The sequence below is a fragment of the Ovis aries genome, chromosome 25, assembly GCF_016772045.2.
Source record: "Ovis aries strain OAR_USU_Benz2616 breed Rambouillet chromosome 25, ARS-UI_Ramb_v3.0, whole genome shotgun sequence".
NCBI classification, from domain to species: Eukaryota; Metazoa; Chordata; class Mammalia; order Artiodactyla; family Bovidae; genus Ovis; species Ovis aries.
The window spans coordinates 15,628,242-15,652,294 of NC_056078.1; the positions used below are offsets into that span (position 1 = coordinate 15,628,242).

General features: G+C 38.6%; 1 protein-coding gene and 1 non-coding gene across 6 annotated transcripts in view; one reads left to right on the forward strand and one right to left on the reverse strand.

Annotated features, from left to right (window-relative positions):
• The window catches only part of ANK3 (ankyrin 3), a 755,525-nt gene that overhangs the window by 608,688 nt on the left and 122,784 nt on the right, over window positions 1-24,053 (reverse strand). For all 5 annotated transcript variants that reach the window (XM_060406459.1, XM_060406456.1, XM_060406452.1 and 2 more), the window contains one exon: window positions 19,178-19,216. In XM_060406459.1, the coding sequence (XP_060262442.1) occupies window positions 19,178-19,216 (39 nt within the window). Of the gene's footprint in view, window positions 1-19,177; window positions 19,217-24,053 lie in introns of those variants that run through there.
• LOC114110903 (U6 spliceosomal RNA) lies at window positions 341-445 on the forward strand. Its single transcript, XR_003587070.1, has one exon. It is a non-coding gene; the product is annotated as a U6 spliceosomal RNA (small nuclear RNA).

The following is a 24,053-nucleotide window of genomic DNA, read 5'->3' on the forward strand; positions in this document are numbered from 1 at the left end:
GAAGGCAGATGGAGAAGGGGATGACAGAGGATGAGATGGTTGGATGGCATCACTGACTCAATGGACATGAGTTTAACAGGCTCCAGGAGTTAGTGACGGACAGGGAAGCCTGGCGTGCTGCAGTCCATGGGATCCCAAAGAGTTGGACATGACTAAGCAACTGAACTGAACAATGCCAGTTCCTTAGTATTGACATATGTACCCCCCAGCTCCATAAGATGCTGGAGTAGAGGAACTCTACTGTGGCGTATATAGGAACTTTGTACTATCTTTGCAACTTTTCAGTTAGTGTAACATTCTTCTAAAATTAAAAATTATTTACAAAGACAAGGCAGCTCAAATGCTCAGCTTCGGTAGCGTCTATACTAAAACTGCAACAGTACAGAAATCAGCATGGCTCCTGCACAAAGATGACCCACAAATACAGGAAGCATTCCATATTTCTGATTCACTTTGCTGTATAACAGAAACTAACACAACACTATAAAGCAACTATATTCCAATAAAAGTTAATTTTTTAAAAAGTGAAGGTGACTTTATATGGAACAATCTCAAAAATATGGTATTTATTGATATGCTCAGGGTGAAGTACAGGTGTATTGCATGCAACCATTTCTGTATTGAAAAGACTGTGTGAGCACGAACCTGTATATACATAAAATCTCTTTTCAAAGATGAACCAATAATTTATATATATATATATATATATATATAAAACACAGAGATATAGGAAGAAGAAGGGGACAGCTGGAGTAAAAGAAAGCAAAAGGGGGACTTCCCTGGTGACTCAGAATCTGCCTGTCAGTGCAGTAGACACGGGTTTGGTTCCTGATCCAGGAAGACCCCACATGCCATGGCGCAACTAAACCCATGTGCCACACCTACTGAGCCTGTGCTCCAGAGCCTGGGAGTCACAGTACTGAGCCCACACACCACAGCTGCTGAAGCCTGAGCGCCCTAGAGCCCACGCTCCGCAATAAGAGAGACCACAGCAACGAGAAGCCCTTGAGCCACACCTAGAGAGGAGTCCCAGCTCACCGCAGCCAGAGAAAGGCCCACGCAGCAACAGAGACCCATCACAGCCCAAACTAACTGAACTGTTTTTAAAAAGAAAGGCTTTACTTTTCACTACATATTCACTTTAGAATTGTTAAGATTTTATATTCCTGTATTATCCATTCCAAAAGTAAGTTGAATACGTCCCTATCATCATCTCACAATCAAGGGCTGATAAGACTCTAAATGATCACGTTGTATATGTAAGTACAATTGTTTTAAATAAGAAATAAAGCGCTATGGCGTCCACAATAAATCTGTAGAACTCAGCAGTAATAACATACTGGAACAGTAATAAAAGCATAAATATAGGAATGACTGTATTAATGTGGCAGGAATAACTCCAAAGTGTTAGTGTGTGTGTGAAAGTCTCTCAGTCGTGTCCGAATCTGTGAGCCCATGGACTGCCAAGCACCTCTGTCTAAGGAATCCTCCAGGCTAAATACTGGAGTGGGTAGCCGTTCCCTTCTCCAGGGGATCTTCCCAACCCAGGGAATGAACCCAGAGCACTGGCAATGCAGGGGGATTCTTTACCATCTGAGCCACCAGGGAAGCCCAAGAATACTGGAGTGGGTGAAAGTGAAAGTGAAGTCGCTCAGTCGTGTCCGACTCTTTGCGACCCCGTGAACTGTAGCCTACCAGGCTCCTCCGTCTATGGGATTCCCCAGGCAAGAGTACTGGAGTGGGGTGCCATTTCCTTCTCCAGGGGATCTTCCCAACACAGGGATCGAACCCAGGTCTCCTGCATCGGAGGCAGACGCTTTAACCTCTGAGCTACTGGAGTGGGTATCCTAACCATTCTCCAGTGGATCTTCCCAAAGCAAGAACTGAACTGGGGTCTCCTGCATTGCAGGCAGATACTTTACCAACTGAGCTACCAGGGAAGCTCCCTCTTAAGTGTTATGTATGTATTAATTCACAAATACCTATGAAATCAGTGCTATTATTTCTACGAAAGACTTTCAGTATGACTACTGGCATTATGCACTAATGAGGTATCCATTTCCCCTTGGCCTCTTACAGGCAATAGAGAAGAATTCTCCATTTAAACTATGGCTTTATTTCTTATGCTCCTGGCATAAGACTGGCAAAGTCCCAGAAATTTGACATCTTCTATAAAGATCTGCCATTCTATTTCTATTGATAATTAGGCCACATGGAGAATGTATGTGTTTGAAATTCATTTGCCTCTGCTGCTACACATGCTTAATATAGTTTGAGATATATACATAGACTGGAATATCCCCAGGGATTTTAATCCCAGTGAACTTACCATCTGGAAAGAATATATCATAATCTTACATCAATATTATATTTTACTATGTTTCTAAGACTAGTTTTATGAACAATTAATGGTAAATACATAAACAGGATTTTTTTTTTATAGGGGTATGTGGACACCCTGCCCCTCCATTAAGGCTCTATGGATTCGTGAATAGGGAAAAGCTCATCTTTATTTTCACGAACATCTAACTGAAATCTGGTATCTCCATGCATTATAAATACAGACATGTACAAGCCACAGAGTATTAATAGTACCTGCAACTGTTAGAAGTAGAAATTAACAATTACTTTCTATCACACACTATAGTTAGGCAGATATTAGTTCAGTTCAGTCACTCAGTCATGTCCGACTCTTTGCGACCCCATGAATCGCAGCACGCCAGGCCTCCCTGTCCATCACCAACTCCCAGAGTTCACTCAGACTCACGGCCATCAAGTCAGTGATGCCATCCAGCCATCTCATCCTCTGTCATCCCCTTCTCCTCCTGCCCCCAATCCCTCCCAGCATGAGAGTCTTTTCCAATGAGTCAACTCTTCGCATGAGGTGGCCAAAGTACTGGAGTTTCAGCTTCAGCATCATTCCTTCCAAAGAAATCCTAGGGCTGATGTCCTTCAGAATGGACTGGTTGGATCTCCTTGCAGTCCAAGGGACTCTCAAGAGTCTTCTCCAACACCATAGTTCAAAAGCATCAATTCTTTGGTGCTCAGCTTTCTTCACAGTCCAGCTCTCACATCCATAAACCATAGGCTTGACTAGACAGACCTTTGTTGGCAAAGTAATGTCTCTGTTTTTCAATACGCTATCTAGGTTGGTCATAACTTTTCTTCCAAGGAGTAAGCGTCTTTTAATTTCATGGCTGCACTCACCATCTGCAGTGATTTTGGAGCCCCCCAAAATAAAGTCTGACACTGTTTCCACTGTTTCCCCATCTATTTCCCATGAAGTGATGGGACCAGATGCCATGATCTTCATTTTCTGAATGTTGAGCTTTAAGCCAACTTTTTCACTCTCCTCTTTCACTTTCATCAAGAGGCTTTTAGTTCCTCTTCACATTCTGCCATAAGGGTGGTGTCATCTGCATATCTGAGGTTATTGATATTTCTCCCAGCAATCTTGATTCCAGCTTGCGCTTCTTCCAGCCCAGCGTTTCTCATGATATACTCTGCATATAAGTTAAATAAGCAGGGTGACAATATACAGCCTTGACGTACTCCTTTTCCTATTTGGAATCAGTCTGTTGTTCCATGTCCAGTTCTAACTGTTGCTTCCTGACCTGCATATAGGTTTCTTAAGAGACAAGCCAGGTGCTCTGGTATTCCCATCTCTTCCATAATTTTCCACAGTTTATTGTGATCTATTTCTAAAATTCATCATGATTTGAAAAATACAGCTGATAGTAAACTGTCTGCTAGACCTTACTACTTAATGCATTAATAAGTATATCTGTTATAGAACTAAGACAAGGCATCAGTCCTTTTTCCGATAGTCACTGACACACTGACACTTCATACACAAAACCCTGGCAGCTAGAATCCCACCTGCTTTGGGAGTGAATGAACGGTAAACATAAGTTCATCCTAAATGCTTACAATTACTCTGTCCTAAAATGTGGGCATGGCCTCATTCAATAAAACACTCATTCCTGATTGTAAAAAATAAATAAAATTTTTTCCATAGTAGACCAAATTACAAGGGAAAATGCAAATAGTAATGTTTATATGCAAATATTATCTCCATGAATTTCAAAAACATTTATATCAGTTTTAATATCCTGTCTCATTTCTTCAAATAATTTACATAGAGAAACATCTGCAGAAAAAAAAATTGCTAAGTGCTATTTTAAAGCATAAAAGCTACACATTGCATTAATGAAATGCTGATTATCTTAAGACATATAATCAAACATGTTACTAAAATCTATATCCAGTGGCTATACACTAACATGAATCACCAGCATACTAAAATCATCAGAAAGAAAACAAGTTTAACTTCACAGGAGTTTTTCTGAGTGATATCATTTAGGCTCCTAATTATCTTCAGTTCTTCACAGTTATCACAAGCTATTAGTTCAATCACCCAAGGTACTATCTGGTCAGATATCAGCATCATGCTCATTGATATGCAGTTTCTACAATCTCTTCCTCTGGGACTGAGGCAGAAGATCTGTGTCATCTCAGTCTCCTCATCTCGTTTTCACTAACTGTAAGATTACTGTTTTGAGGCACACTACTCAGACTCACTGAATAAACATCAATGTATAATTAAAAACACAAACAACAGTTACAAACACTTACCTAAGCATTTGTTTAAAAGACAGCTCATTAGTGTTTGAGAGGCATAATCTGTAAGGGTCAAGGATTTATACTGGGGGTGAGGGCAGGGAAATGGGCAAAATAAGTGAAGGGGGTTAACAGGCACAAACTTCCAGTTTTAAAGTAAATAAGTCACAAGGATGTAATGTATGGGAAAGGGAAGATAGTCAATAATATCATAATAACTTTGAATGATGACAAATGGCTATTAGATATATTATGGTGATCATTTCATTATGCATAAATATATCAAATCACTGTTGTACATCTGAAACTAATATAACATTGTAAGCTAGTGAGGGTTCAGTCACGCGGTCGTGTCCGACTCTTTGCAGCCCCATGAACTGTAACCCACAAGGCTTCTTTGTCCCTGGGATTTTTGCAACAAGAATACACTTCCTACTCCACGGTATCTTCCCGACCCAGGGATTGAACCTGCATCTCTTGAGTCTCCTGCATTGCAAGCACATTCTTTACCACTAAGCCACCAGGGAAGCCCACTGTAAGTTAATCATAGTTCATTTAAAAAAAAAAGGATACAGATATTTTTGAAATTACATGAAAAACGGCTCCAAAAATTGTCAGAATTAATCCTGCTTACAAAGGATTAAATGATCTTCTATTCAGCGGTGACCTTCAAGGACAGAAGAGCTGAAGGTACCACTGATTCAAAGTCACTGATTTATGTCATAGAAGTGCACAATAACTGAAAACCAGAAGTGGAAGAATGGAAAGCTTCATGTATGTTTTCTCAAAAAGGAGAGGCTAAAGCAGTATGTGACTCCATCATGGTTCATAAAACTATTTCATCTGCCTCAAGGCCTAATTTCTACGCCTACTGCTCACCTTTTTATACAAAAGGATCAAACCAAAATGCTTTTAACAAACAAAGCTTCTTTGGAAAAGGCGTTTCTAGAAATAATATTCCCCAAAGAATGTAAATACACAACACCAAAAATAAGAGCTGACAAAAAAAATAATAATCAAAAGAAAATACTGTCTCTCATTTGATTGCTGGCTTATGACAAAGCTTGTGAACTCTTCTCCTGGTTGCCTAGCAACCAGTCTAAGCAGCAGCTTGAGACTGTAAGAAATTCCCAAGCCAGAGCTGTGGAAATCAGTGCTAACTACTCAGTGTATTTCTCAAGGTTACCCATGTTTGCAAAAGAAAAAAGGAAGACAGAATAAGTGCCCTTGGGGTTTCTACAGCAAGACCTAGAAGGAGGTCCTCTAATAATATTTTGAGCCCTTCTAAGGTAATTCCTCATCACCTATATTCTAAGTGGACAACTCCCATATTGGGAAGGAAAGCCGCAACACCCATAGGAAGTGTTTCCCATTGCTGAAACAAAACAACCAAGCTCCATCAAATAAAACCACCAAGTTCAAGAAGTAGAAGGTAGACAGTGGAGCTTTACTCCATAAGTACAACTCTTCATGGTAGACTCTAGGTTGTTTCCAAGATTGCTATTGAACAGCAAAACAAGATTTATTTTAGAGTTTGCTATCTTCGTTTTCCAATAAACACATTATTATAACTTTCTCTTAGAATCTTCCACCATCCTTGATTATGGCTGATCACAGCACTAGACAATCCATAAAATAAGCAATTTATTTCCATAGAGACTCATCTTAAAAGCTTGAGCCTGGTAAACATAATCAGTAAACTTACTGACACCAGCATAAGCGATAGGCACAGACCAGCTAAACGTCTGTCTCCATCTTGGTTCCAAAGGGGGAAAAACAAACGACACGCATTTCCAGATGTGATGAGTACAGACCCAGGTGTTCATAGAGAAGAGAAAAGCAGAGACACAGAATGGTTCTTATTCATTGGTGGACTGGTGTTAGTGTCTTAGTTACAGATTCTATCCATTCATGTTTCATGTCCGGGTCACCAAGGAACAGGGCGTGCCTGCTTCTCATAGGAAAGTGATGTGAATGGGAGCATATTGTCTCTTAATAAATGAGTCAGTGACGGTAGAACAAAGCACTGGACCAACTAAAGGATTTGTGTAAATCTTAAAAGCTGAGCTTCCATTTGTCTATAGAGTTATATCAAAAAGTCCATTTCATATAAGGATTGTCTAAAAAATCAATAAAATAATGTAACAGGAAGCATATACAACTTCTAAATATTCTTTCTCACTTTATACAACACTTTCTGCTTCCTCAAGTTATGTTGTAGGAGTATGATGTTGGTACTATCTCCAGAGATCCAGTTATTAGTAGATGGCACCGTAATTCAGCTTACTTCTGTCTATAAAGAAGTGCTTGGGAAAATAAAAATATAAATTTATCATTTGACTATAAGCCAGCAGAAAATACAGTGTTAGCTATTGATGGGCAGCATTACTAAAAGCTAGAAAAGGAACATAAAAAAATAAAAGGTAATCATTTGGATATTCCCTAGCAGTTCAGTGATGAAGACCACATTTTCACTACCAAGGGCCCAGGTTCAGTCCCTGGTCAGGGATGCACAAGATTCACAGTGCAGCTAAAAAGAAAGATAAAAGAGAGAATCATTCTTATCATTCTTCAATTTCCTATTATTTCCTGAATTTAAAAAATGATGCATCTCTTAAATTTTTGATGGTTGAATAAGTACAAAAGCAAACACACATGTAAGTTGCACTGAGGAACATTTTTCTTTGGAACACTGATAACAGTACAAAACTAAAAATAATTTAGAAGCTTCTGATTAGTCAAAGTAATTGGTCTCAGGAGATGACTTAGAAAAAGTACACATCATCCTTTCTTAAATATGTATTTCTGTAAAAATCTTCCCTTGTTGGGTGACTAAAGATATTTACTTTTTCATGAAAAATTATGCCTTGGAGATATTGAATTAAAAGTGAAAAAAGAGTTGTCAATTTTAAATTTGGATACTGGAGAGTATCTAAGAGCTGATTATTTTAAGGTGAAACCTTACTAGGTGTGTACTCATGAACTGTTGACCATTGTTTAGGCATATTAACATCATTTGCAGAAACTGTTGAGTTTACTAATACATAAAGCAGGTGGGAAAGGCTAGTCTTTAGCAGGGAGTACAGAATTCACAGAAGAGAGAAGAGGAATCTGAGATGGGAAACAGTCAATACACAGCGAGAAGCATTTTCTCCTGTGGCTGTAAGCCTTGACCTGTCACATTACTCATTTCAGCTTCCTGCACAGTCTCCAAAGCATCACCTACGTCATGATAAATGTGCTGGAATCGTCAATAGCTAAGTCTACTAGGGAATGTGACTCTCGACTCCTTGCACTTTGGATCCGGCAGGAAGAACACTTGCACAGAACAGATGTATGGAATACACCCAACAAGCTGTTGTATGTTGAGTTCACTTCTTATTTCATGCAGAGGTGTTGGGGAAATGAGAGAGCTTAAAACCTTTATTTGAAATGGAACAGATACAGAACTGTAAAGGAAATAGTCTTTAGGAGAGGAAAGACTTACTGAATCAGTCTTTCCTCCATATAAATATACCCATTCACTGAAGGTAAGAATTTTACGAAAGCATTACCTTCCAGGTCAAGATACAAAGAACTAATATTTTCTCAGTAGAGCTCTGTGTTAGGGCCCGTACTGGGTGTCATAGGAGGTCCAGGAGGTAGGTATCACATCCGATTTACAGATGGGTAGTCAGAGCACCAAAAACTAAAACAAGTGACTTGTCTGGGGTCACTCAGGCAGTGAGAGATGGGACTAAAATTTGAGTCCTCATCAATCAGACTCAAGCTCACCTCCATATCCACACCATACAAACCCTCCCTTTCTATTTAAAAAAACATATTAATAAGAAGGGCCAAATACAAACCAGAATACCTAAATTAATGCAAAAGGCTCCCTATTGAATTCTGGAAACTTTCTGATAAAGAGCAACATATTTACATGGCAGAAGGTTTCAGCATATGTTCTATCTATACCATTTCCAAGTACCTATCAGCACAAATGCTCAGGAATCCTGACAAGGCTGACATCTTAATTGCTGACTCTTCTCAGGAGGTGAAACATGCCTCAGATTATAGCTGGATATTCAAAATACAGAGTTGAAATAAATAAATGAAGTAAGTTGGCTTCCCTGGTTGCTCAGCTGGTAACGAATCTGCCTGCAATGTGGGAGACCTGGGTTCGATCCCTGGGTTGGGAAGATCCCCTGGAGAAGGGAAAGGCTTCCCACTCCAGTATTCTTGCCTGAAGAATTCCATGGACTGTATAGTCCATGGGGTCACAAAGAGTCGGACACAACTGAGCAACTTTCACTTCACTTAAATAGCATTCACCAATATGGCTTTACCAGTTAGGAGCCTAGTGAATATCAAAACTTTGGTGGGAGGGAGGAGGTAGGTTAGAAGCCAGAGAGCCAAGGTGAGGAATGACGAGCAAGGCTGTATCTCCCAAACCTGAGAGCAGCTGGAGAGAACAGAGAGAGGGAGGAGTTGTGGGGAGGAGGAACCCGCACCACACAGCCCTAACCCACCAACTTCTCCGAGTGTGGCCAGCCAGGGCCACTACTTGAAACGTCATACACAGGAAACGGAACGATTTTCTTGGCCTCCCTATTCAGAATCTAATGTATCAGCAGACAGCATAGCCCTGGAAAGAGTATGATTTGGGTGATCAGATCAGAGCTCTCCTAATTACCAACAGTTTCATCTTGTCATCAATAAATCAAGGGCAATTAAACCAGCCTAACATATTTATGGGAGAATCAAATGTTAATATCATGTAGCACATCATGGCCACCCAATACATGTTAGTCCGTTTATTTTTCCTTTACTGCACCATTTGAAGTCATAAAGTATCAACAAATGCTTATCAATGCAAAAGACAAACTACAATCGACTACATCAGGAAGTCATTTTCTCTTTTGTGACACTAAGAATGAACATGTTGGGATATTCATCAAAGAAGGATGGACTGGGTGTTTGTAGTTAGTAGATGCCAACTATTACACATAGAATGGATGGACAACAAGTTCCTACTGTGTAGCCCAGGAAACTATATTCAACATCCTGGGATAAACCATAATGGAAAAGAATTTTTTAAGAAAGAACACATATGTGTCCTACTTTCTTTCTAGCCTGAGACAGAATCATTTTTGAGTTGGGAATTACAGATGAAGCAGGGGATGATATGTGTTACACACTATCATGAAGAAAGGAACCCGTCATTGTAGCTTGGAGTAAACAGTATTTATCACAGTGAGGCTCCTCCCCAGGTCCTCCTTCTGGATGAATTAGAAGAATAACTCTTATCAAGAGGCTCAGCAAGAATCTGGAATCATGAAGGCTCTTTAGAGCTAGAACTTACATTACTATATACATTATACAAATACAGACTGTGTGTGTACAAACAAACATCTCTAAATATACATACATATATTAAATATAGTAATACATATATATATATATATATATACTGATAACATACATAATATATTGACAGGTAGGTAGATAGATACACAGACTGATAAACATTTATCATAAAGACCATAATGAGATTAACATTCTCAAATCCTGTTCATCTATTTTGATCCAACTTTTAGAATATCACAAATGGATGTGGAGGTGTATGACATGTGGGCCAGGGAAACATCCACAGGAAGACACTTTGATCATTTTGAAATTGCCTTTTAAAGCATCATTTTCTGGATCTATCACCAACTTCTTGCCTGCTGTTTCCTTACTACCCTATTAAAAATGTTAAGTCCTCATAATTTTCTGGGAATTACCATCACTCTCTTAAAACTGGCTTTGAACGCCATCAATTGAGGAAAACGAAGGAGGATATAGCATCTACATGTCAATAGTGATGATATTTAACATTTAGCAAACACACAAAATGCACCATGGGCTTCCCTTGTGGCTCAGCTGATAAAGAGTCTGCCTGAAACATGGGAGACCTGGGTTCGATCCGTGGGTTGGGAAGATCCCCTGGAGAAGGGAAAGGGTACCCACCCCAGTAATCCAGCCTGGAGAATTCCATGGACTATACAGTCCATGGGGTCACAAAGAGTTGGACATGACAGCTATTTTCACTGAAATGTACCAAGAACTTTTTTGAGAAGGGTAAGTTTTCATTTTATTTTCATAATAATGCTATACGGTTATGGGTCTGTTATTACTCCCCTTCCCTGCTTACGCTTTGGCAACCCACTCCAGTGTTCTTGCCTAGAGAATCCCAGGGACGGGGTAGCCTGGTGGGCTGCCGTTTCTGGGGTCGCACAGAGTCGGACACGACTGAAGTGACTTAGCAGCAGCTTACGCTCAGCTGCTCAGTCGTGTCTGACGCTTCGTGACCCCCGTGGACTGTAGCCCCCCTCCATGGACTGTGGCTCCCCTGTCCATGGGATTATCCCAGCAAGAAGAGTGGAGCGGATTGCCATTGCCTCCTCCAGAGGACCTTCCCAACCCAGGGGTCAAGCCCATGTCACCTGTGTCTCCTGCACTGAGGCGGATTCTTTACCACCGAGTCACCTAAGAAGCCCAATTATTCCCCTTTGGAAATGAGAAAAATTAGGAATATAAGCAGTCAAGTCACTTGTTCACAATTTCTAACTAATAACTGGTCTGCCAGACTTGAACCAGTACATTATTTGGTGCTGTGGAAGAAGGTGCTTTGTGATTAGGAACCAAACCATTACCCAAGCTAGGACCACACGTTTCACCATAAAGATGAGAGCTGTAGGGTAAGAATTCACCTTAGAATTCATGGTACCAATTTGACATATTAGTACTAAACCCACATATTGGATTAATATCCACATATTAATCACATTTCAGATGTGATCATGGATTTAGATGTAATATCCATAAAAAGGTCTGTAACAAAGGGACATTCATGAGAGTTTAAAAAAAAAAAAAAAGGATGAACTAATAAGCTAGTGTCCAGGTGGCTTAGAATTTACACCAATGCTTTAAAGAGATTAACTATTCAATACTGTCCCATATCATGGTCACAACTGCATCCAATTTGATGTGAAGCACACCAACACGAGATTGACCTCCTTAGCTGAGAATTCAAAGCCCTGAACATGACTGTATCCTTTCAGCCACATTCACTATCCTTTCTTTTAATTTTCAGATCAAAAATATGACCCCAAACTATGACATTTTCTAAAAATTAGTATATTTGAAAACAATTCTACAGTTAGCAGTTACACCATAGTTGGAAAATACAAGCCTATTTACTAAATTTTTAAATTAAACTTAGCAAGTTAAATAGAATACAAAGAGAACAGAAGGCAAAGGAACTCTAGAAAACTACTGGCCACCAAAATAGAATGAAAGGACTAAGAATATGAATATATAAAAAGCTCGTATGAATTGACAAGAAAATTAATACTCTGACTCAATAATACCCAAAGACAAGGACAGACAATTCAGAAAAGAAATCAAACACTCACTAAAATGAAACAATGTTTATTAAGCATGAAAAAAAAAAAAAGGATGAGGCCTCTTTGTGGAAAGATTGTTTTATAATATTGTATGTTTAGAAATGAAACTTTTATCAACTGCCAAAATCTCGAATCTGGTAACCAATCCAGACTAGTAGTATCACCATCATATGTTAAGTCCTTTTACAGGGCAAATATGACAGCTTCCCCACTGACTTGAGCAAAGCATAATAAACCTGCAGGAAAAAAATAATATAGATTATTCCCTGCACCACAAAGGGAAAGTAAATAGACAGCATCAGAAGTCTGGGAGAAAATACTGTGATATTAGACATCATTTCTGAAATCTTTAGCAGCTCTGAAGTGGGGTACTGGAAAACTGAGGGTCAACTGAAATACTGGATTTTCTTATGGTGTACAAGGATCCTAGAGAGGACCATTTTGTGAAACCATAAAATTAATAAATTTTGGTTATTGACTCTGATCTGCTATACCAGGATTCTAAACTCTTAGATTCTGAACTTGCATAAGTTACCCGTACGTGATAACTCATTATTAACTAATGCTGCTGCTGCTGCTGCTAAGTCGCTTCAGTCGTGTCCGACTCTGTGCGACCCCAGAGACGGCAGCCCATCAGCCCCGTCCCTGGGATTCTCCAGGCAAGAACACTGGAGTGGGTTGCCATTTCCTTCTCCAGTGCATGAAAGTAAAATGTGAAAGTGAAGTTGCTCAGCCGTGTCCGACTCTTAGCAACCCCATGGACTGCAGCCTACCAGGCTCCTCTGTCCATGGATTTTCCAGGCAAGAGTACTGGAGTGGGGTGCCATTGCCTCTTCTGTATTAACTAATGACTTGTCATTTATGAGATGATTTCTACTACAGGTAAATTATAAACATTTATAACTATTCTGAATAAGAGATATGATTTTTTAATCTTCCAAATCCCCCCTTCCATTCTCTACATCCCCTCCATCTCTCTCCCTCATTCTTTCTCTCTCCCTCAAACACACACACACACACATATATCCCTAACACATTTTTTAAAGGCCCAACAATAGCACTCTCTTTAGAACAGAAATCACAGCAAACATTTCTTTCTCAAATGTCACAAAAAAGTGTTTTGGGACTGAAAACCAATCTTTCCTTCCTACTGATCACACACCTTCAAGAAGGGCCCACTTGAAGGAGCAAAGAGGAGAGACATGTCTGAGCCTTCAGATCAGTCCTGAATTAAGGGAAGTGACAAGCAGGAACAGCCAGAGCACTTTCACATCTGAACCTCATGTCAATCAGTCTCTCCCTGAAAAGACCTTCAGGGCAGTCGGGCGTCTGCACGGTGGCAGCTCTGATCTGTTCTGAATGTAGGAGGAAGACACACTTTCTCGCAAACACCACCAATCATCCAGATATTTTTAGCCAGCCTCATTGTAGCCCATACCATTAAAGCGGGCATGAGTCAATTCTGACAGTTCTTAGAACTGCGTCCTCAAATGCATTCTTCACCTGCCACCAGGGAGCGTTGTTCCTGATTACTCATACTCCTCAGTTCAGAGACAAAAGAGTCCTATCAGAGAGGCTCAAGCTTTACTCTAGCCTTTCCTATTAAGTAAATCCAACGTTCTGACAGCACACCTAGCTATGATGTCAAGTCACATCCACAAGCATCTAAATCAAAGGGCTGTCTAGGCAAGTCTTTGGCAGACAAGATTTAAAAAGTGACCTTGGAGTCTTAAATACTGCCATTTGCTTCACATTCCACAAAAATACATTCTCAAAGTAATGGGGGGGAGGAGTAAGAAAGAGTCCAATAACAGACAGAATTAATTGAGTTTCCTTTCATTTTTACTGATGCATTTTTTTATCTCAAACTCAGAACTCACCCAGGCCACCCTTTCAGTTTACGCACCATGGAATCATATTTCCTCATTCTCTAATCCCACGAAGACTTTGGCATTTTAACTGGGTGAGAAGATTTAATAACAACAAAAAAATGACAAGGATCCTATGTTGCCTCCTGGGGGCCCCTGCTGGCTGGCTGAGTGGGCTGAACATGGAGCGCAAGAAAGGAAGGAGCTGGAGTGGATGCCAAGTATTGAGGGCCCTCTTCATCTTCAGAGTTCAGATCTCTGATTCCTGGTATGTTCTCTGAAACTTAGCTGACAGGCCAGTTGGGTTCCAAAGCACCAAGACGGTTGAATTCATACTAAAACCAAAGGCCAGAAGAGAAATTCGCAAGATCCCCAAAATGTACAGCAAAAGAAATCCTTCACCTTGGGGATACAAGGCATCAACTCTGAGCCTCTTTTTGCCCCAGTCAGTTATGAGCACTCACCTAACTGAATTCCTGATGCTGTTGGAGCCTCTAGAGAAATCATTTGAGCCTGAAATTCCCAATAGCTGCCTCAGGGCTTGGTTTACACCATCCCTGGTACAAAGTCAGGCCTTCAGTAATGGCAACATTTAAACCATGTGTAAAAGATTGCTACAGAAGGTTAGCATGATCACACATTCATTTCAGAAGCTGTTTAAAGGGCTAGAGGCTACATTAAGGAGGTCAGTCTGTGTACAAATACATAAGTATTACATAGAGCAAGAAATAGAGCAGACCAAGTAGAGCAAGAAAGTTTTCAATTCATTCATGAGTAGCTGTTTCATTTTCATAAAAGACTTAAGATCAACAAAAATATTTCAATCCTGAAACATAACAACACATACTTTTGTTCTTTCGCAGAGTATTGGTAAAATTTGTGTTTCACTCATTCTGAAAATGGTATCAATTATTGACATTGCTATCCATCAACAGAGGAATGGATTAAGAAAATCCAGCATATATATATATAGGAATGAAAATGGGTCACTTGTAGAGACATGGATGGACTAGTGACGGTCATACAGAGCGAAGTTAGTCACAAAGAGAAAAACAAACACCATATATTAACACACATATGTGGAATCTGAAAAAAAAATGAGTATTAGCAATCTTATTTACAAAGCAGAAATAGAAACACAGATATAGAGAGCAAACATATGGATGTCAAGGCAGATGTGGCGATGGGATGAATTGAGAGATTTGGATTGACATATATACATTATTGATATTGTGTATAAAATAGATAACTAATGAGAACCTATTATTTAGCACAGAGAACTCTACTCAATGCTCTGCGGTGACCTAAATGGGAAGGAAGTCCAAAAGAAAGGGGATATATGTATATATCCTAATATACACCCTCCAGTTCACGTTGCTGTACAATAGAAACTAACACAGCATTGTAAAGCAGCTATACTTCAAATTTTTTCTTAAAGATGCGCCCATTTGAGAAACAGATTGACTTGGAAAAATCTCAGTAGACAATATTATCATTACTATGACTAGTTCAGGACACCCCAAAATCAGTATTATTCTGCCATTTCACTGAACAACAACAAAATGGCATGGATTAAGAAGATAATTCAAGTGCACTTATATATTCAATTAGCATAATGACATGTAATAAGCAAAATAACTAAAGGTTCTATAGACAAGAATTAGAAGTTATTACTGGGTTTAGCCATACGAATAGCTGGTGTTCTGACATGCCAAAAAGGCAATTTCACACCGTTCAACCTAATAAAAACTATACATATGTGTGCAGAATTCACCTTAGAATAAACACTAAGCCATGATAATGCTGTTTGATATTTACTGAGCTCTTATTACATCACCGAGTTAAATGTTTCATCTCTCAACAAATCTACGATATAGGGACTCTTACTAATATGTTTTCAAATAAGGGAAATGAAACATTCAGTACCTTGTGCAACAGCCTAGAGCCAAGCAGAGCTGACATTCAAATACAACTCTGACTTTTGCCTCTGCTTGACAATTGGAGAGAATGATAGCTCCTAGACTAAAAACAGAAAGACTAGTGGACGTTATGAGTATGTGGAAAGATCAATGGTGGAAACTGAGAAAGATGGGAAGCTGAGAGGGAAACTGCAGCTTTTATAGGCAGACCTCAGAGATAGTGTGGGTTTGGTTCCAGAGCATAGCAATAAAGCAAATATTACAATGAAGCAAGTCACACCAAGCTTTTGGTTTCTCAGCACATATAAAAGCTATGTTTATACTACATTCTAGTCTATTAAATGTGTGATATCTTTATGCCTAAAATAAACAATGTATATGCCTTCATTTAAAAATACTCCATCGCTAAAAAATGCTCTCCATCATCTGTGCCTTCAGTGAATCAGTAATCTTTTTGCTGGTAGAGGGTCTTACCTTGATGCTGATGGCTGCTGACAGATCAGGGAAGTGGTTGCTAAAGATGACAATTTCTTAAAATAAGACAGCAATGAAGTTTACTGCATCGATGGACTCCTCTTGCTTTATTTTTTCTTACTGCATTATGTGACATACGGGATCTTCATTCCCCAACCAGAGATCAAACCTGTGCCTTCCCTCTACATTGGAAACATGAAATCTTAACCACTGGACTGCAAGGGAAGTCCCTTATGGACTCTTCCTTTTATGAATGATTTCTCTGTAACAGGCAATACTGTTTGGTAGCATTTTACCCACAGAACCCTCTCAAAAGTGGAGTCTGTTCTCCCAAACCCTGCCACTGCTTTATCAACTAAGTCTCCGTAATATTGTAAATCCTTTATTGTCATTTCAACAATCTTTACAGCATCTTCACCAGGAATAGATTCCATCTCAAGAAACCACTTTGTTCACCCATAAGAAGTAACTCCTCATCCATTCAGGTTTTACCACAAGATTGCAGCAATTCAGTCACATCTTCAGACTCAATTTCTAGTTCTCTTGCTGTTTCTACTTCATCTACAGTTACTTTCTCCATTAAGCTGTGAACACCTCCAAGTCATCCATCAGGGCTGGAATCAACTTATTCCAAACTCCCAGTAACACTGACACTTTGGTCTCTTCCTATGAGTCAAGGATGTTCTCAATGGCACCTAGAATGGTGAATCCTTTATAGAAGTGTCTTCAATTTACTTTCCCTAGATCCATCAGAGGAATCACTATCTATGGCATCTATAGCCTTATAAAATATAGTTTTTAAATAATGAAACTTGAAAGTTAACATTATTCTTTGATTCATGGGCCGCCGAATGGATGTTGTGTTAGCGGACATGAAAACATCATTAATCTCATTGTATCTTCATCAGAGTTTTTGGGTGACCAAGTGCTCTGTCAATGAACAATAGTAATTTAAAAGAAATGGTTTTTTGTTTGTTTGTTTGTTTGTTTTCTGAGCAGTAGATCTCAACAGTAGGCTTAAAATATTCAGTAAACCATATTGCCAACAGATATCCTGTCATCCTGGCTTTGCTGTTTCATTTATGGAGCAGAGGCAGACTAGATTTAGTATAATTTTTAAGGTCCCCGTGATTTTTGCAAAGGTAAGTGAGCACTGTTGTCAACTCGAGTCAAAAGCAGCGTTAGACCCTAACAAGAGATTCGGCCTGTCCTTTGAAATTTTGAAACCAAGCCCTGACTTCTCCTCTCTAGCTATGAAAGTCCTTGGTGGCATCTGCCTTCAATAAAAGGCTGCTTTGTCTACATTAAAAATCGGTTTCTCAGTGCGGCCAACTGCCTTACTCATCTTCGTAAGATCCGGACAATCTGCTGCAGCTTCGAAATCAGCACTTGCTGCTTCTTCACTTAGTTTTTACGTCATGGTGATGACTTCTCTCCTTAAACCGCATCAGCCGACCCCTGCTAGCTTCAAACTCTTCTTCTGCAGCTTCTTCACCTCTCTCAACCTTCACAAAACTAAAGAGAGTTAGGGCCTTGCTCGAGATCAGGCTTTGGCTGAAGGGAATGTAGTGGCTGCGTTCATCTTCTATTGAGACCACTAACACTTTCTCCAGATCTGCACTAAGGCTGTTTTGCTTTCTTATCATCTGTGTATTCACTGGAGTGGCACTTTTAATTTCCTCCAAGAATGTTTCCTTTACATTCACAACTCAGCTGTTTGGAGCAAGAGGCCTTGTTTTTCGTTATCTAAGCTTTCTACACGCCTTCCTCACTAAGCCTCATCATTTCTAGCTTTTGATTTAAAGTGAGAGATGTCGACTCTTCCTCTCACTTGAACACTTAGAGGTCATTATAAACTTATTAATTAGGCTAATTTCAGTACTGTTGTTCTCAGGCAACAGGAAGGCCCAAGGAAAGGGAGAAATAGTGGGAAAGGCTGGTCAGTGGAACAGTCAACACGTACATTTACTAACTTCAGCATCTTATGCAGGCAAGATTCATGGTGCACCAAAACGATGGCAATAGTAACATGAAAGATCAGTGAACACAGATCACCACAATAAAGTAATGAAAAAGTATGAAATGTAAGAATTACTGAACTGTGACAGAGAGACGCAAAGTGAGCAATCGTTGTTGCAAAAATGACGCCAATAAACTTGCCCAAGGCAGACTTGCCGCAAATCTTCAGTTTGTAAACAACCAGAAAACAGAACAAAAACAAAATGCAACATCTCTGAAGCCCGGTAAGGTGAAGTGCAATAAAGTAATGTGTGTGGTGCTCATCACTGTATGGGGAAAAGGTGCCCGCACAGCCCACTGAGCAGAACATCCCTCTAGGTTTGACGTACACATCAGGTTATCACGGCTAGCAAGTCTTTCACTATTAAATCTTCAAACTGGCTGTCCTCTCTCCTCATTCTCATTCCAGATATAGGAGCAAATGACTGACCATAGCTGGACTCCCATGCAGGCTTTTAAACAGGAGAGAGAGAATATATTAATGATAAGCCCAGCATTTGGCTTTCATGGCACCATAAATAGAGGAACTGATACTGTATCAGTCTCCAGGGGACGTGGCTGCTCTCACATGCCATAAACTCAGACCTCAAGACTGCAGAGCTGAGGACCAAATGTGGAACACAGTGAACACCTTCAAGGCACCTTCTTAGTCTGAACACATGTCCAGGTAACCCACTAGGCAAACTATAAAAAGCTTTCAATTTATTCTCTAATTTTTAAAAAGCAATAAACTAGTTAAAAGCAGAATCTCATTAAAAAAATTCATTTGAGTTCATGTTTTCAATTACAACAAAGAAAGCAAACCAAAAATACTGTATCTGTTGAAGTCAGTGTTCATTTTGCTTACCTTTCCAGAGCTCTGCGAATAGTAGGATCCATAGTCACCCTAAAAACAAAGAAACCAACATTTAGCAAATATGAAAGAATTTCATGTATTTATCAGGACAGTAGTTAACAAATACTTATTAATAACAGACTTAAAAACATAGAAAGTGCCTTAAAAGGGGCCACAAAGAAAAACAGAGGAAATATGATGGATTACAGGAAAGATGTCTGCAGAAAATGCTTAGATAAACTGTGTAATCAAGAAGACTCCAAAGTATATGCACCCAGTCAATGGCATCAATAACCCAAAAAGAATTTTTAAAGATGAAGTTGGGCAAACTGCACAAAAAAAGTATTTAAAATGAATTTAAAATGAATTTAAATGAATTTAAAATGAATATGCCCATGAGACATAAGTTTGACAGTGATAATAAGATAATGCAAAAAAAGTTCCTCTATGTAAAAACATTGGCATAGTGGAACATTTTCCCATACCATCTTCCTTCACAGCTATCATGAGGAACCCATTTTCTCTCTCAAACTCTATTACTCCAAATATTGTTTACCAAGAACCGGAATAATAAGGCATGTAAAGGCCAAAAGCCTGATTATGCAAAAGATGGCATGGCTCCTATATTATTACAAACTCAAAAGAGAAAACTAAGGATCCACTCTGAATACAGGTACTCCAAAATGAAGGTTACTATTGACTTTCTGCTTTTACAAAATGCTGACTTTATTCCATCAAGGGAAAAGATCTTAGCTCATTTCCTGTTAGGATATGGTAATGTGTAAGATGAAAATTATTCTAATAAAAATCAAAGGTTATATACATAGAACGCAAAGAAAGGAACATCCTGCTTTGGACCTTTAGCTCTAATAACACTTGTATTAGTTAATTCAACCCTATAAAAACTGATATCACAAAGATTAATCTGTCAGCTTTTAAAAATCCACTATCAAATCATAAAGAATCAAATCTGAAATTTTAAGTTTCTATCTGAGGTTCCATTTAAGATAACATTCCTAAAACGTTATCCTCAGCCATATTTTTATTTTTTTAATTTTTTTAATTTTTTTAATTTTAAAATCTTTAATTCTTGCATGCGTTCCCAAACATGAACCCCCTCCCACCTCCCTCCCCATAACATCTCTGTGGGTCATCCCCATGCACCAGCCCCAAGCATGCTGTATCCTGTGTCAGACATAGACTGGCGATTCAATTCTTACATGATAGTATATATGTTAGAATGCCATTCTCCCAAATCATCCCACCCTCTCCCTCTCCCTCTGAGTCCAAAAGTCCGATATACACATCTGTGTCTTTTTTCCTGTCTTGCACACAGGGTCGTCATTGCCATCTTTCTAAATTCCATATATATGTGTTAGTATACTGTATTGGTGTTTTTCTTTCTGGCTTACTTCACTCTGTATAATCGGCTCCAGTTTCATCCATCTCATTAGAACTGATTCAAATGAATTCTTTTTAATGGCTGAGTAATACTCCATTGTGTATATGTACCACAGCTTCCTTATCCATTCATCTGCTGATGGACATCTAGGTTGTTTCCATGTCCTGGCTATTATAAACAGTGCTGCGATGAACATTGGGGTACATGCGTCTCTTTCAATTCTGGTTTCCTCGGTGTGTATGCCCAGAAGTGGGATTGCTGGGTCATAAGGTAGTTCTATTTGCAATTTTTTAAGGAATCTCCACACTGTTCTCCATAGTGGCTGTACTAGTTTGCATTCCCACCAACAGTGTAGGAGGGTTCCCTTTTCTCCACACCCTCTCCAGCATTTATTGCTTGCAGATTTTTGGATCGCAGCCATTCTGACTGGTGTGAAGTGGTACCTCATTGTGGTTTTGATTTGCATTTCTCTAATAATGAGTGATGTTGAGCATCTTTTCATGTGTTTGTTAGCCATCCATATGTCTTCTTTGGAGAAATGTCTATTTAGTTCTTTGTCCCATTTTTTGATTGGGTCGTTTATTTTTCTGGAATTGAGCTGCATAAGTTGCTTGTATATTTTTGAGATTAGTTGTTTGTCAGTTGCTTCATTTGCTATTATTTTCTCCCATTCAGAAGGCTGTCTTTTCACCTTGCTTATATTTTCCTTTGTTGTGCAGAAGCTTTTAATTTTAATTAGATCCCATTTGTTTATTTTTGCTTTTATTTCCAGAATTCTGGGAGGTGGATCATAGAGGATCCTGCTGTGATTTATGTCGGAGAGTGTTTTGCCTATGTTCTCCTCTAGGAGTTTTATAGTTTCTGGTCTTACATTTAGATCTTTAATCCATTTTGAGTTTATTATTGTGTGTGGTGTTAGAAAGTGATCTAGTTTCATTCTTTTACAAGTGGCTGACCAGTTTTCCCAGCACCATTTGTTAAAGAGATTGTCTTTACTCCATTGTATATTCTTGCCTCCTTTGTCAAAGATAAGGTGTCCATATGTGTGTGGATTTATCTCTGGGCTTTCTATTTTGTTCCATTGATCTATATGTCTGTCTTTGTGCCAGTACCATACTGTTTTGATGACTGTGGCTTTGTAGTAGAGCCTGAAGTCAGGCAAGTTTATCACCCTAATACCAAAACCTGACAAGATGTCACCAAAAAAAAGAAAACTACAGGCCAATATCACTGATGAACATAGATGCAAAAATCCTCAACAAAATCCTAGCAATCAGAATCCAACAACACATTAAAAAGATCATACACCATGACCAAGTGGGTTTTATCCCAGGGATGCAAGGATTCTTCAATATCCGCAAATCAATCAATGTAATTCACCACATTAACAAATTGAAAAATAAAAACCATATGATTATCCCAATAGATGCAGAGAAGGCCTTTGACAAAATTCAACATCCATTTATGATAAAAACTCTCCAGAAAGCAGGAATAGAAGGAACATACCTCAACATAATAAAAGCTATATATGACAAACCCACAGCAAACATTATCCTCAATGGTGAAAAATTGAAAGCATTTCCCCTAAAGTCAGGAACAAGACAAGGGTGTCCACTTTCACCGCTACTATTCAACATAGTTCTGGAAGTTTTGGCCACAGCAATCAGAGCAGAAAAAGAAATAAAAGGAATCCAAATTGGAAAAGAAGAAGTAAAACTCTCACTGTTTGCAGATGACATGATCCTCTACATGGAAAACCCTAAAGACTCCACCAGAAAATTACTAGAGCTCATCAATGAATATAGTAAAGTTGCAGGATATAAAATCAACACACAGAAATCCCTTGCATTCCTATACATGAATAATGAGAAAGTAGAAAAAGAAATTAAGGAAACAATTCCATTCACCATTGCAATGAAAAGAATAAAATACTTAGGAATATATCTACCTAAAGAAACTAAAGACCTATATATAGAAAACTATCAAACACTGATGAAAGAAATCAAAGAGGACACTAATAGATGGAGAAATATACCATGTTCATGGATTAGAAGAATCAATATAGTGAAAATGAGTATACTACGCAAAGCAATTTACAAATTCAATGCAATCCCTATCAAGCTACCAGCCATATTTTTCACAGAACTAGAACAAATAATTTCAAGATTTGTATGGAAATACAAAAAACCTCGAATTGCCAAAGCAATCTTGAGAAATAAGAATGGAACTGGAGGACTCAGCCATATTTTTAAATTTAATCTTTACAACTTCTAAAATGTTAGTAACATTTTATAATTATAAAAGCAATATTATCATATATATGGAATTTAGGAAGATGGCAATGACGACCCTGTATGCAAGACAGGGAAAGAGACACAGATGTGTATAACGGACTTTTGGACTCAGAGGGAGAGGGAGAGGGTGGGATGATTTGGGAGAATGACATTCTAACATGTATACTATCATGTGAACTCAATCGCCAGTCTATGTCTGACGCAGGATGCAGCATGCTTGGGGCTGGTGCATGGGGATGACCCAGAAAGATGTTATGGGGAGGGAGGTGGGAGGGGGGTTCATGTTTGGGAATGCATGTAAGAATTAAAGATTTTAAAATTTAAAAAATAAAAACTAAAAAAAAATAAATAAATAAAAGCAATATTATATTCATTGTAGAAAACAGGCAAAATGCAGAAAATAAAAACAAATCATGACCACACCATTTAGAAGGAAATTAACATCTTCTGTGGTTCCTTGATACTCCCTTTCAACATACAAAGTCACACATGGAATTTAAACAAGATTTAGGATTATACTGCATATACAGTATGTCTTACCTTTTCCCCTTAGCAACAAATCATTTATATATATACAAAATAGTCTTTAAAAACCATCTTGGGGACTTCCCTAGCGGTCCAGTTTTTAAGACTCTGTGCTCACACACAATAGGATACAGGTTAGATCCCTGGTCAGGAACTAAGATTCCACATGCCACTTGGCTAACACACACACACACACACACACACACACACACACACACCCCGTCTTAACAGATTGTGCATTTGAATATTCATATTCACAAACTTTGTTCAAATATTTTCTGATATTTATTATTTAAATTATCTTGTTTTTCTTTTTGTCTAGTACATCTAATACTGCAACAATAGCCTTGCATAAAAATCTTGACATTATATTGCCTAATTTTCGCAAGTGAAATTCACAAAAATAGAATTTCTGAAGAAAATGCATAAACTTTTTCTATAATTTGCACACCCAAAAGATAAAAATCTATAGACTGCCCACGTAAAGGACAAGGAGCAGCTGAGTTCCCATTTCCAAAAATGTTCACAGATAAACCCTAACACTTTATAAAAGGTTTATTTAATAGCAGAAATAATATCTGCTTTTAATTTTAGTTATTTCTTCTTATCACTGCTTCTAAGTAATTTTTAAAATTTACAGTTCTCCAGTTATTACTTTTGACTATTT